This window comes from Thunnus albacares, chromosome 15, assembly GCF_914725855.1.
Source record: "Thunnus albacares chromosome 15, fThuAlb1.1, whole genome shotgun sequence".
NCBI lineage: Eukaryota > Metazoa > Chordata > Actinopteri > Scombriformes > Scombridae > Thunnus > Thunnus albacares.
The window spans coordinates 18,274,338-18,288,481 of NC_058120.1; the positions used below are offsets into that span (position 1 = coordinate 18,274,338).

Consider the following 14,144-nt stretch of genomic DNA (forward strand, 5'->3'; position numbering starts at 1 on the left):
TATGGTTTTACTTTCTTTCTTGTAATTCAGTGGAGGAATGAAGTATTACTTCCTTCCATCCAATAGCCCATTCCCCATTGTATAATTAGAGCTTCATGTTTTAAAGATCAGGCACATGCTGACAGGGCGGTTTCTCTTGCATCTCCAAACTCCCCCACACTACTACTCTGTCTCATCGAAATTCCCACTTCGCCTTTCTTTCTATCGTTGTCCTTTTCTCTCTCTGACTCTTTCCCTGTCTACCTTTTTTTCCTCTCTCTGTTTCTAAAACCCTTTCTTTCCTTTTTTCTCTCTCTCTAACCCTTCTCTCCATCCTCTTTCCCTCCAGGGCTGCGGAAGCACGATGTTTGCTTTCTGATCACGGTGCGGCCCAACCTGCCCTATGGCACACGCTTCGACCGGCGCCAACCCTTTGTGGAGCAGACCGGCCTAGTGTACGTGAGAGGCTGCGAGGTGCAGGGTATGCTGGATGACAAGGGACGCGTCATTGAGGAAGGTATGCTCATATGTGCTCCTGCCTGCATACACACATACACCGGTGACACATTAGATCCTTCCTCCCATCAGACCTCCTATACCCAATCAACCCCACCAACTGATCCTTCAGAGAGGGTCACTCTGGTGTTGTCATGGTGACAGTCACAGTGAGACCTGACCTGTTCACATTAACATTCCATTAACCTGAGGTCGACAACAACACCTGAGAGCTATGGGCCCTGCCCCCTGCTTTATTTATTGGATTTATATCTGGATGTATGTGCCTCTGTAAGAGAACCCTGAATGTGCTTGTCGTGCAGAATACACTCATTGTGCCATAAGCAACACTCACCTCTATATCTGAAACAACGTATTGCCATCAACAATGCTTTCTGGCATTAGAAAAATGATCTGAGCACACCATGAAATTTTATCCGTTTTATCCGAGTTACCATATTTTTCCAATCAAAAAAATGTACTGTCATCAAATATAACACTCAGAGAGTCTTTTTTGTGTGTGTCCACACAGAAGGAATCCTCTCAGACAAAATCAAAATCTCTGCTTTTTCCTGGAAAGTAAAATATATATATACAGTAATATGATCTCTATTTAGTGTGTCATGTTCGTCCCCACAGCCTAAAGCAGTCCCTCTGAGTAGTTGGTCGGTTTGAGTAGCTGCAGCCCTGCTATTCTAAGTGTTTGCAGTTTCCCGGAACATGTGTCCACGCAAGGAAGCACCCATTACCCTATCCTCCCTCATCTGTTTGGTTTAAATATGCAGAGGGCAGGGCTTTCTAAATAGACATCCTGCCAGGGAACATGCCCAGCCAGCGTGAGCTTGGTTAAACTTTCAGATCCCCAACGGGGATAAGTGGTACTCTAGCTAACTGGGCGGTGGGGTGATTTCACATAAATCACTGGGTACTTGGTGACAGTTTGTGGAGACAAGAGCTGAGAGATGAATTTTGGGACATTAATAACTGACTTACATTATATATAGCTAAGGATAATCTTATCTGGTGCTCTCTAAAATGTTTGGTTCAAATGCAGAATGTGAATGCAGAGGTTACTGGACACGTTCTGTGAGTTAAATGAACAAGTGCAATGCATCTCCTTTTAAATCATGCATTGATTTACTCCCACCTTTTAATAACTGACAGTTTAATAGAATAGCACACACAGTGGAACCACTTATAGTGATCATGTCTGTCTGGGACTGGATCACTATAAGGGGATGATTATTAAAACTGATTTTTTTTCCTTATTTCTCATGCAGATTACAATCTAATTCACGCTAACCAGTATAGTGATCACTATGAGCGGTTTCCACCGTACTTGTTTTAACTCCACACACCTTGGCCCAGCTGTCCAAGTTGTTATCCTATGGTGTAGAGGGTGTAGCTTCCACTCCTAAGCTATCACCACACTCATTTTAGTAAGGGGGATTTGAGGATCCCCACATAGCTATACACACGTGCACGCAGGCACGTATACACACACATTCATGGGCACACACACATCAGAGGTCAGTAGGATTGAGTTTCACTCTCCTCTTGCTCTGTGCCCCGCACCGCCATACAAGAATCTATTTAGATATCAATCTGTGAAAGCTGCACTCGCTGCACCACACAGCCTCCCTATGGGAGTAAGCTTAAAGTCCTCTATCTGTCAGTCATGCATCTTCATGTAATTCCTGTTCCTGAGGTGGAATAGCACTATAGCAAGACAAGCCAGGGTGAGCTCTTTTGAAAGGATTTTATTTTTAAAGAAATGCTAATGTTTTACTTCTGGGAATGAACTGATTTAGATTCAGTTTTAATAGTATTCCCTTAATGGTGACCCCTGTCCTTCTAAAGATTTGCCCTGCCATTATCTGTTACTTTTCTGTTATACTGTTGTACGGATGGGTAGTTTCTTTTGACTGTAAAACACTTAGCTATGTTTAAAATGTTATACAAATTTAGATTTGTCACTCAAGGTTATTATCACTTCCTTCCTGTAACAAGTATTCTCCCCTCCACTCTGGTCTAGGACCTGAACCAAAGCCTAAGCTGCGAGGAGATGCAAGAACATTCCGTGTATGGCTGGACCCGAACCAGTATCAGCAGGACATGACCAGCAGTATTCAGAGTGGCACTGAAGACCCATATGAAACATTCAACATCATCATGAGACGCAAACCAAAGGAGAATAATTTCAAGGTTCGGATCCGCCCTCACCATACATAGTGTTTAAGTGCTTTATCCTCGGACCTTGAGCTCTGGTCCTACCAGCACCACCCCTGAATGATCTATCGCATGTATTATGCTCTCTTGGGTATTGTAGCTGTAAGGTTGGGGCCAGGGCAACTCCGAGATTACCACCCACTCAAGGCCCTCAAAGTGATCCCAATGAGAGACACTTCTCACCGGATCTTTATGTGATACCCCTCTCTCACCTTTAAGAATCCCCTTGTGGCAGCAAGCCAACATTGTATGGTATACTCTTGGGGTGCCTTCAGTAAGAAAGCATAAACATTTTATATTATATTGTCAGTATAACATACAAATGTCCTCAGCAGAACTAAGCTTTTCAAGAAGGTTAAGAAAAGGTAAATCTATGCTAATATTAGATTGATGAGTTTTTCTGCAGGTCATGGTAAGGTTAACCATGCAAGTGTGAAACTTTTGTTAAAAATCCCATCTGTCTCTCTGATGTTGTTTTGCTCCATTTTGTGCTGCATCTTTTTTAGAATGTTAACCATTCACAAATCACTTTGCTGTTTGCCACGTTCTTTTATTCGATAGCTTCTCATCACGGCTTTGTCAAATCCTCTGTTTCTAATTCTGAGCACCCATTTCTGTCTTTCACAGCGATAGGAATGACAGATGTTTTTGAAGTGTCTTTTTTTTTTTCTTGTATTTGAAAGGCGCAGGAACTAATGGGTATTCAAGAAACATTCTTCTGCATCTTTGATGTTTGACACAGATAAAAGTAAACACGTTTCCTACCCAATGTTTGATGCACAGGGTATTAGACAGTTTGCAGCTCATTAAAACATAATTGACAGACATACAAATTTCCTTCTGTCCCATCAGCCCACCACACATTTATTCTTATCTGGCTAAACCACCTCTTGAGTCATGAAAGCTTCTGCAGTGCTGTTGTCTGACATGCCTCAATCTGCTACATGTTTTTTCTGAAATAATGTTTTTTGTTTTGCTAACTTTTGGTTTGATATCTGTCACATTTTTCTCTGTTTCTCTGTTCCAGGCAGTGCTAGAGACCATCAGAAACCTGATGAACACAGAGTGTGTTGTCCCAGACTGGCTTCACGACATCATCCTGGGCTACGGAGACCAAGGCAGTGCCCACTATTCCAAAATGCCTAATCAGATCTCCACATTGGACTTCAATGACACCTTTCTGTCACTGGACCATTTACGATCCTGTTTCCCTGGCTCCACTATAAAGGTCACAGAGGAGAATCGTGAACTGCAAGTCCCTCCTTTCAGGTGAATGTCAAGATCCAATTAAGAAATTTTGAAGAAAAAGGAGGTTGATTTACCTTGAATAATGTTTTAGATAAATGTTTAGACATTATTCCATTAGTTCTTTTGCTTTTGTGTTATTTGCATACTGGATACAATGGTCTACATGTTATTATGTAATATTTTCTAATCCCTCCTTTGGTCTTTTCCTTTACTAGAATCACGTTTCCCATCTCAAACAAAACAGACAAAGGAAAGAAGAGAAAGGCTGATGAAGAAGTGGAGGACAAAGTGGAGGACATGGCCTTGATCGTTGAGCCATATGTCACCCCCAACCGCGGGCCATATCCCTACAACCAGCCCAAACGGTGAGAGATTAGGCGTCCTGGCTCACTACTTAACGAGATCAGGTGTCGAAAAGCTGTGTAGTGTTTGGTTAAACTTTGACTTCTCTCAGTAGTCAGCATGCTGAACTCTTTAAAGATAGTTACACCTTAACTGACACTTACCACTGTGTTTCACCCATCCTTCAGTTCTTGGCCCATGTGTTGTTTTGTAGCATGCCTTAAGTCCTTAACCTTCATCCAAAGCATCTTTTCAGTGTCAAACAACACAGAAATGAAGCCAAATGCTTATTACAGCTATCCCAGTGCAGCTCTGTGCCCTGTTCCAACTACTTTATGCCTGACTGTTTTGGTTTGTTTGTCGCCATGGTATCTCTGACTTGTTTGCTATGTAATGTTGTGGTGCTATTTTGGTTGTTGTTATGCCTACATTTATAGATTTGAGTTTTTATGCAATTAAAAGTGAACAGATAAGACTTTATTGTTCCTTGGCTAATTATAACACCACAAAATAATTGCCCTTCATGAAAATTTAAGATTCATCTAATGGTGTTTTAGCATTTCCAGTTTGCACTTTGATATTTAAATCTTGATAGTAACCACATGTCCATGGGGAAGCCCATTACAGCCCTTAACAATTTTTAAAGATGGTCTCAAAAAACATAACAACAGAACTTGCATTAAGCACTTTTTTTTGTTTTTTTAAACTAATGAAAACATTTGAACACAAATGTGTTCATGCTATCAAGGCTATTCAGTATCTCTGACTAATTGCTTGATTTATTAATGCCAGCAATGTAAATGTTGTATTTGTTGCAGGAATACAATTCAATTCACTCCCACTCAGATTGAAGCCATTCGAGCCGGGATGCAGCCAGGCCTCACCATGGTAAGGACTTTATCATTTCATTGTATGAGTTGCTCACACAAGTTTTAAGATTGAATTGAAGCCATCCAAAGAAAACCTGCAAAATAAAGATGATCTATTTGACAAAAGATTGCACACTCATCAAATAGTAATCATGGATATCTGACTTATGGAATACTGATTTAATTAGTCACTGTGTATCTGTTTATTTGTTCTTACTGTTGATACAAAAAATGACATTGCAAACACAATACCTCACATAAGCTAATGTTTCATTTTGTCTTTCTCTTTTAAATGTATTCTATAAGTAACAGAAAAAGAAAACATAATAAAGCATAGTGATTTAATAAGGAGAACAAGCTCATTTTTAAGCTCAGCCCTATCAAGTCATCATTGCATATCCTTGTGTGTGATATTGTCTGGGCTGAGCCTCAGTCCAGTGACTGCTGATACTGCAGGTGCATATTGTCCCAGCTTGCTGTTACATAGCCAAAGATTTTCAACCATTAATCTTAGTGGGAGAAGGAAATTCCCTCACCAGTAAATATGGTATTGTTTGGTGTCCTCACCTCCATCCGTTATGTTGAGTGATGACGAATTTCTCTGAATCCTCTCTGTAATTTTGGCATATCCAATGACGTAAACAACCACTCATAAAATGAAAGGATGACAGCGATGGATACAGCCAGTTCTTATGCACATCGACAGCCATGTCATTCCAAAGTACCATTGTTATCTCCAGGGTGGTGCAACACATACCGTTTTAACAAAAGTGCTATTCCAATGTGATGATTGGAAGCTGGCAGTAGGTTCTGAGTTATTTATTGTGCAGCTAGCCGAGGTAAATATGGCAAGTAGGTGATCAGCAGAGTCATAAAACATCTCTGCATGCATGCCTTGCTCTGCTCCTCTCTTCTGACCTCCTCTAACCTTCCTTCTTGGCATATGTCACAGTCGTTAGCAACCATAATAAACACATACTACCTCCCAGTCTGCCTGGCTTGGCTTTCATGTAGGGTAACCAAGGAGCTGATTATGCACTGATTTATGCAAGAATATCTAATTGTGCATTACTATTTTTAGCAGAAATTACTCACCTGAGATACCCATACTAGGTCCAACCTGTCTCATAAATATTTATTTGGTAAATTAGATGTGCTATTCCCCTAAGATAAGTAAATACAAGGCTTATTATCATGGCAACATGCATGGAGTGTTGAAGTGCTAGTAACATTCAGAAAACAAGAAAAAGGAGACTTGAAGGATGCTTTTGCCTCCTTTTTCAGGAGCTTTCTGTGTTCTTGCCCATGTGTGCAGTCAGTGGGATTGACTTGGCATGCCAGGCAACACCACAGCCCTGTTGCATGGGGTCCGTCTGAGTATGGTTAACTATGGGGCACCAGCTTAGCCCGTTCTGACATGCTCATGACCTAGTTGTCAAAACTACTGGGATGTCTCCAAGGCAAATGCCTTTGCACTATAACCCAACTTCTAATTGTGCTTATCCTCTGTTCTGTTTCTGTTTTCTTACTTTTTTCATGTTTGCTAATTAAAAATGTTTATTTCCTTCTTTCCAACCCTGTCTTCACTTCCTGTTGTGTCTCCAGGTTGTAGGACCACCAGGTACTGGAAAGACAGATGTTGCTGTTCAGATCATCTCAAACCTCTATCACAACTTTCCTGAGCAGAGGACCCTCATAGTGACACACTCAAATCAGGTTAACCCACTACACACACACAGCACATCTACACACAAACCAGCACAATACATCTATGAGCTCTGAAAATTTTCCCTAACACCCTGCTCAAAAACCAGTGAAGCTGTCTAGAGAATTTACGGCTTGTGCTCAGAACTGTCCATTAATCAGGCAATAGCTCTACTCAAACCATGGAGGAAAAATTTAAATCCAAGCTCCCTTGTGCCCCAGTATCCCCTCTCAGTATTTAATCATAAAGTAATCTGCTGTTGTTTTACACCAGTGGAAGCTTGCCAGGAGGAAACTTAGCCACAAAAAGCAGAACTGGATTTAATAATGAAAACCTTTGTTCTAGCGCAATCATTTCACCTTCCATTTATATTCCTTTAGCATGCTACCTATTCTACTTATTAGATATTACACATTAACAGCACCAATACAGGACCAAATCACTAGAGATCAATGAGATCATTTTATGCACAAGTGCTGTTGATGGTTGACTAAATAAACACAAATAAAAAGAGGGGATTTCCATGTCTGATCATGTTCACTTGTTACCATGGTTCATTCTACACCAGGCTCTGAACCAGCTGTTTGAAAAAATCATGGCACTAGACATCGACGAACGCCATCTCTTGCGTCTGGGTCACGGAGAAGAGGAGCTGGAGACTGAGAAGGACTTCAGCAGGTGAGGACAGCAGGAGACAGGTGGAGAGAGGATCCACACACAGATAGATGCACCTAAACAAACAGAAATGCACACGTGAAAATTGAGACCGGTTGATATCACACATGCACATATGAAAGTACTTTGGATACGTTTATAGACTTATGCATATCCACTGCAGAGGCAACCTTCACAGTTTGATCAAAGCCGACAACAAACACAAGCACACGCAGACATACATAAAAGCAGTCCAGCTGCCCACATACATATGAAATTAGTCTGAGCCAACACAGTGACAGGGCTACTCGATACTCCCATATGCCAGGCCATAGACCTGGTTTATCTTCATTAGGCAGCATTGGCCTCTCAGGCCTTTCCACCAGTGTAAGGGATCTCTCCCCACAGCTCTGCTCTCAGAGGCAATTCCTTACTGATGAACCCTCTCCTCACTACACCACAAGAAAAGAATTGACCTTGTACCCATTTGTACCGGCCACTCTGAGAATAATTTCTAAGAAGAAAACCTGAAAACATGATTTTGGAAGTTTTTTCAGGGCTGCCTAAAAGTCATGGATAGTTATGCATTGCCTAAACAATGTACAATCATACTGATAATCATTCTTTCAGTCAGTATTTCTTTGTGTCTCTTGTCAACTTGCCCCCTCTGGTAAAGAAGTTAAGAGGCAACATTAGCCCAAATATCCCAGTTTTTAAGTATATGTCTTTATCATAAAAATCTGTAGTTATACTTGTGGCTGATCAAATTTAAAGTAGTAGTAGTATAACACAGAAGAAAATCGATAGTAGTAGAAGTATGACAAATTTTAGCAAATACTTCATCCACAGTGTGCTATGTAATATACAAAAATGTATAGGAACAAACTCATGTAACAAAATATTTAGCAATCTGTGGTATAAATTATGAACAAATAAATAAATTACATGAATAAATACAAAAGAATAAATACTTTCATTTCAGGTTTTAAGATAAGAATATTTATGTAGCTGAGGTTAAATCTCTGGTGTACGACATTACCTGACTGTAATTGAATTAAACCTAAATATTGTTTTAGAAGTAGTTGTTTAAGAACTTTTGTCTACACACTAAAAGACATGTAAAACACATAGTGTTGCTCTTCATCCAGCACTGGTGGCAGGGCACAGAACAAATAGCCTCAGACAAGAACCACTAGAGTCCTTTTAGGGAAGCCCCAGTAGTTCCCAACTCACTCACCCACGTCTTTGTGTAAGCTCCACTGTATTTGTGTGTGTGTGTGTGTGTGTGTGTGTGTGTGTGTGTGTGTGTGTGTGTGTGTGTGTGTGTGTGTGTGTGTGTGTGTGTGTGTGTGTGTGTGTGTGTGTGTGTGTGTGTGTGTGTGTGTGTGTGTGTGTGTGATGCCTTGAAGGATAGTGACTCAGCCCTTACTACTGAGACATACTGAGATGGGAAAAGAGAAAGTGGGGGGCAGCACACTTAAGCACTCATGACAGACTTGAGAAAGAGAGATTATCTCAAGATACCCAAAACATTTACAGTTCTACATGACTGCTGCTATATTTTACACTATTATTAGGTGAATCATCCAGCACTCTTTTTTTTTTTTTGGGCTAGCATTTGAATAAAAATAGCTCTGTGTCATTGAATCTTAAGTTTTCATGCTGTTACTATTTGAAGTTTCCTTATAGCCTACATAGTTAATTACCACCTTTTCCATCTGTGGCACTGAGCAAATTGCACCCTATAGCTTTTAGCAGCACTTCCAGAAGAGGAAGGGAGGGGTTATACATGTCGCTCATTTACATACCCTGTGTATAGCTACTGCTCAGTATGACTGTATGACTGTAGTATGAATAGCAGTGTATGCGAACTAGGGTCCTAACATGGAAGCAGTCTGTTACATTCTTAAATTATGCAGCATCACAGACATAAAAGAAGGAGCTTTAGCTAGCAGCATTTAATATGTTCCCGCCTGCCTGGATGCCTCATAACAACATGCAGACTCCACACTCCTTCCACCCCACTGACACCACCAAGAGGAGAGAGCCGGAGAGTTTTAATTAACACTGTATACGAGATGAAAAATGGAAGGCAGTGCTCCTCCGAATGCCTAACAAAGGGGAAAGCTACAGCGCTATCAATTAACACTGCCTCCCTGCATTTTATGATATATTTTGTGCTGCTTTAATGAGATTTTGAGAGTGGGTGTTGGTGGCAGGAATGGGGAAGACCACATTTAGACAGTTTATATTTAGCTCTAGGTTTTAGGTAAAAAATAATTAACAGTATGTCAAAATGTGTCATGATGCCTCTCTTGCTCATGGTGAAAATAAAATGCAGCATACTCAATCACTTTTATATTTATTGGATTTTAAGAAAAAAAATAATTGCAACCCTGGTGATAAATGTAGTCTGTCTGCCGTTCACATTTATGCATCAATTCGGGGGTTTTTTTGTCTCTGGGAGTTGCTGAATGCATTACAGGTCTGACATCCTGGGAAGCAAGGTCACTCTCCATTTTTGTTTAATTTTATTCAGGCCAAACAGGCAGAGCAGTGTGATTGTCTTTGAGTCACCTGCTGACTGAGGATCTTTGCAGAGTGTCTAAAAATAGACTTCACCTCCAGTATTACCCTATGACCCCTCCCACTTCCTGTCTGTGTGTGTTGCTTGTCTTGTTGCCACCTGCTAATTGCTTTTAAGCAAAATTGTTCAGCCGCACAATAGGATGCATGATGGAACCCTAAACAAACCTTGTGTGCAGTCAAGGACACCCGTTGCCGTCTTGGAACCTCTGTAGTCCAGTGGGTCATATTTACAAAATATTTTACCTTGTAAGATACTGCGTGTCCTCAGATAGCAATGCATTATGTCATCTGCTGACTCTCAGCCAAGGACAGAAACACAGTAATGGAAATTAAAACCAAAATTCCACACAATCAACTTAACAATCAGATAACAACCATCAGATCGAGATTAACTCTGCTCTATTAATCAATTCAGGCAATAAGCAACCTAATGCCACACAGGGAAGTGATCGAGATCAGATCAGAGATGGCATCCACAATTAGAAGAGACTTTATCTCACCTGTTTGTTATATGTAATGGTTTGTCTGAGGTCTCCGTCTGGCTTGTAACACCAGCATGTAGGTCGATGAACGTGGGTCATCACCTTTTGTGGGGCAGTGAGGTTGATAGTCAAGCGCATTCTGATCATTTGATGTACCGGATGTTTAGTAATAACATCAGAAAGTCACAACACGAACATATTCAGTGCCTTTGCAAACAAATGAGACTATAATCTGCAGTAATGGATGTGTCTGTGTTAAGTTGCATCCAAGAAATTCTTAAATTCTGTTTTCACAAATCAACAGATTCTACCAATGATGCTTTGTGTGTGTGTGTCCTTAATAATACCATTTATTTATAGAAACAGCATGTGAAACCTTTAACATCAATCTTCTTACATCATTGTATAATTCTAAACCTTTGACATGTGTGACAATTGCAGCAGATGATTGTAATTATTTATAATTTTTCAAAAAAAAGGTAAGCTGTTAGGATTGTTGCCTGACTATGCTGTGCTCTCCATCTCCAGATACGGCAGGGTAAACTATGTCCTCGCCAGAAGACTGGAGCTCCTCAGAGAGGTGGGAAGGTTACAGGAGAGCTTGGATGTTCCCGGTGATGTTTCTTACACCTGTGAGACCGCTGGACACTTCTACCTCTACCAGGTAAGACTATCACAAGGCGTGCATGTGTTTCTATGATGTGTAGAGAAAGTCGCAAAAAGTAATGTCAACTAGTGTTTATAAAAAAATATAATAAGTGTACAATTTTGCTACATGTTATGCATAATATCAAGCTAAATGTGAGAGTAATGTTCAAATAAAATTCCTAATATAATAAATGTTTATCAAAAATTAAACTTTCATAAGTCCTGATGTTTTTTGCAGTCAGCTGCTTCGCGCTGTCCTACTATCAAGACTCTAAACATCCTTGAAATTGTGTTTGGGTATTAATATTGATTTACAGAAACAGAGAGTTAAGGGGATACGGGACATATTTTGCAAAATTGATTAGAATAGATTTCTGCATTGTCTGCCCTGCTCCTCAGAGATATTCACGCCAATCAAATCCAGACATTATTGAAGCTTCCATTCCCCAGACTCATTGCTTTTTTTTTTTTTGCCTAGACTGCAAATACCTAGATACAATCTCAACCCTCGCTGTTTATTCCCGTCACCTAATTATCACTGTCCTCTTGGGCTGCTGGAAAAGTTCCACTGCTGCAGACAATTATTTATCTGCATTCCCTTCATTAGAAGAGTTCTTAAATAGACATTATATATATTTGTAACATAAAGAAGGGTAGGGGTCATGATTAAGCTGTCATCTTCAGTTTCCTGGTAAGCATAAAAATACCAAACTTCCTTTTTTCCCCCCCTGCAAATAAGTAGCTGTCAGTGAAGTATCACATCACATCATGGCAGTAATATGAGACATATAGAAATAGTGCAAGGATGCCAGTGACATAGTTCTCTGCGGTAGTCAGAACTCACACTATATCCTAATGCCGCTAGTTATCCGGTGAGTCGAAGCTATAGCAAATACTTGAATACCACGGCCGTTTCCAAGCTCTCATGTCAGAGATTGTTTGAGGATGCTCATGCTGACAGTTTTTGCACCTTGACATAACTTTGACAGTTGTCCCTCATAAAAACACACACACACACCACTGTGGTTTATGATTTATTTGATGCCGCATAGAGACTGAATTCTCAGCATACAACTAATTTTCCTGAGGTTTCCTGTGTGTTTGTCATAGCTCTGAAAACTGACCAACAGTCTAGTTCTTATATATTTGAGGATGCAAATGTCCAGAAGTTGTTTGCGTAGTGAATCTGCAACCACAAGCACACTATTCTGTCAGTGATCAATGATTCAAATGCTTATAGATATACTTAAGGTATTGATGGTGGTCTTAATAGTCCTCTCACACAGATATTTAACACACAATTAAGCTCAGTCCTCAAGCAGACTAGTTAATGTTATCCTTAAAGTTGTTTTTCACAGGGATATTTATAGAACTAGGCTACCCTGCTGTGTTGTTGAGGCTGGTTTATTAGGTCCTCAGCAGGAGAGTGAGGCTATCTGTTCTCTTTTAGTCATTTTTTTGTAATGTGTTTTTAGTTTTGTACAAAAAAATTATAAGGAAATTACAGCATGCACCATTTAGGCTGGGCAGAGGAACGAAGGAACCCCCAGTGTGTGCCCATAGAGCATTTTGGTAGGCATCAAACAACTGGAGGCTAGTGTACTACGAATCTCCACACCAGAAAGCTTAGCGATTTTCTTAATAAAGGTGTGAATTTAAACATTTTTTAAGTGATTCTCTGAATATATTATATTTTGAAGACCACCTGTAATGTATTCTAACCCATTCCACCTTTTGATCGCTCACCCAAATACATACAAGGCACATGGACGTGTGTGATTCTACATTATATACTTAACTCAGAATATCACTACTGGGACTCAGACTCGTTAACATCCTGAGGGTGCTGTACGTCTGCTCTCTCTCCCAACTACAGGTGATATCTCGCTGGGAAGAGTACATGAGCAAAGTCAAGCCTAAACAGGCCAAGAAAGTGGAGGTGGAGGCTGTGGCTGCACACTTTCCCTTCCACAAGTACTTCTCCAACGCCCCCCAGCCTGTGTTCAAGGGTCGGTCATTTGAGGAGGACATGGACATTGCGGAGGGCTGCTACCGCCACATCAAGAAAATATTTACCCAGCTGGAGGTAAGGAGGCCACTCACACACACACACACACGAGTGTGCTAGTTCCCTCTCTGCTGAGCAACACCCAGTGGGATGTAAAGAGGTTACTTGAGTGCAATAGGGCAAGACAATTTTATTTATAGAACAAACTTTGTTGCAGTTCAAGTCAATGTACTTTACATTAAAATGCACACAGCAACAAATAACATGTACAGATGCACATATTACACACACTATCTCTAACTAATTAGCCCATGTAGCCCTTTCATTTTTTTACTCAAACACACACACACACACACACACACACACACATACACATAGCCAGTGGTATTTTTGGCCCAACTCTTCAGATATATTTGCAGATCTTTTTTACTTTTCAAACTCTTTCACACTCATCACACAGATGTTATCATTCCTCCTCAGCCCATCGAGTATTTCTGTAGGGATAACAATAACATTTCAGATTTATGGGAACACCAAGAAGGTCTCCGAAAAGCAATAAAGAAGTTATTGGCTGGAGGTAATATCCCAACACATGTGGTGACCTTGATTTATCTGGCTGGCCTCTGTATCACTGCATCACAGCACCTCTCCCTCCTCCCTCAGCCTCACCCATGCTGCAGTGAAATCTGTACACCCATTAAGAGGCATTGCTGTCTGCGGTGCAGGGAAGAGAAGGCGACATTCTGCTGAATTTGCTTATCTGTCTGCCTTTTCAAATGTAAAAGCAGTTTGGAATAAGCTGTCATAGGAATATGCTATGAATTTATCGCAGTACAGACAGACAGGGACACAAAGTGCCTCCTGTGTTTTGCTTCTATAGACATCTCCTCTCGCCT

At 40.6% G+C, this 14,144-nt stretch overlaps 1 protein-coding gene across 2 annotated transcripts in view; it reads left to right on the forward strand.

Annotated features, from left to right (window-relative positions):
* Positions 1-14,144, forward strand: part of aqr (aquarius intron-binding spliceosomal factor) — a 52,164-nt gene that overhangs the window by 17,891 nt on the left and 20,129 nt on the right. For both annotated transcript variants that reach the window (XM_044375070.1, XM_044375069.1), the window contains exons 19-27: positions 329-496; positions 2,510-2,679; positions 3,731-3,972; positions 4,167-4,316; positions 5,112-5,181; positions 6,768-6,878; positions 7,436-7,545; positions 11,121-11,256; positions 13,117-13,326. In XM_044375070.1, coding sequence (XP_044231005.1) covers positions 329-496; positions 2,510-2,679; positions 3,731-3,972; positions 4,167-4,316; positions 5,112-5,181; positions 6,768-6,878; positions 7,436-7,545; positions 11,121-11,256; positions 13,117-13,326 — 1,367 coding nt within the window. The remainder of the gene's footprint in view (positions 1-328; positions 497-2,509; positions 2,680-3,730; positions 3,973-4,166; positions 4,317-5,111; positions 5,182-6,767; positions 6,879-7,435; positions 7,546-11,120; positions 11,257-13,116; positions 13,327-14,144) is intronic.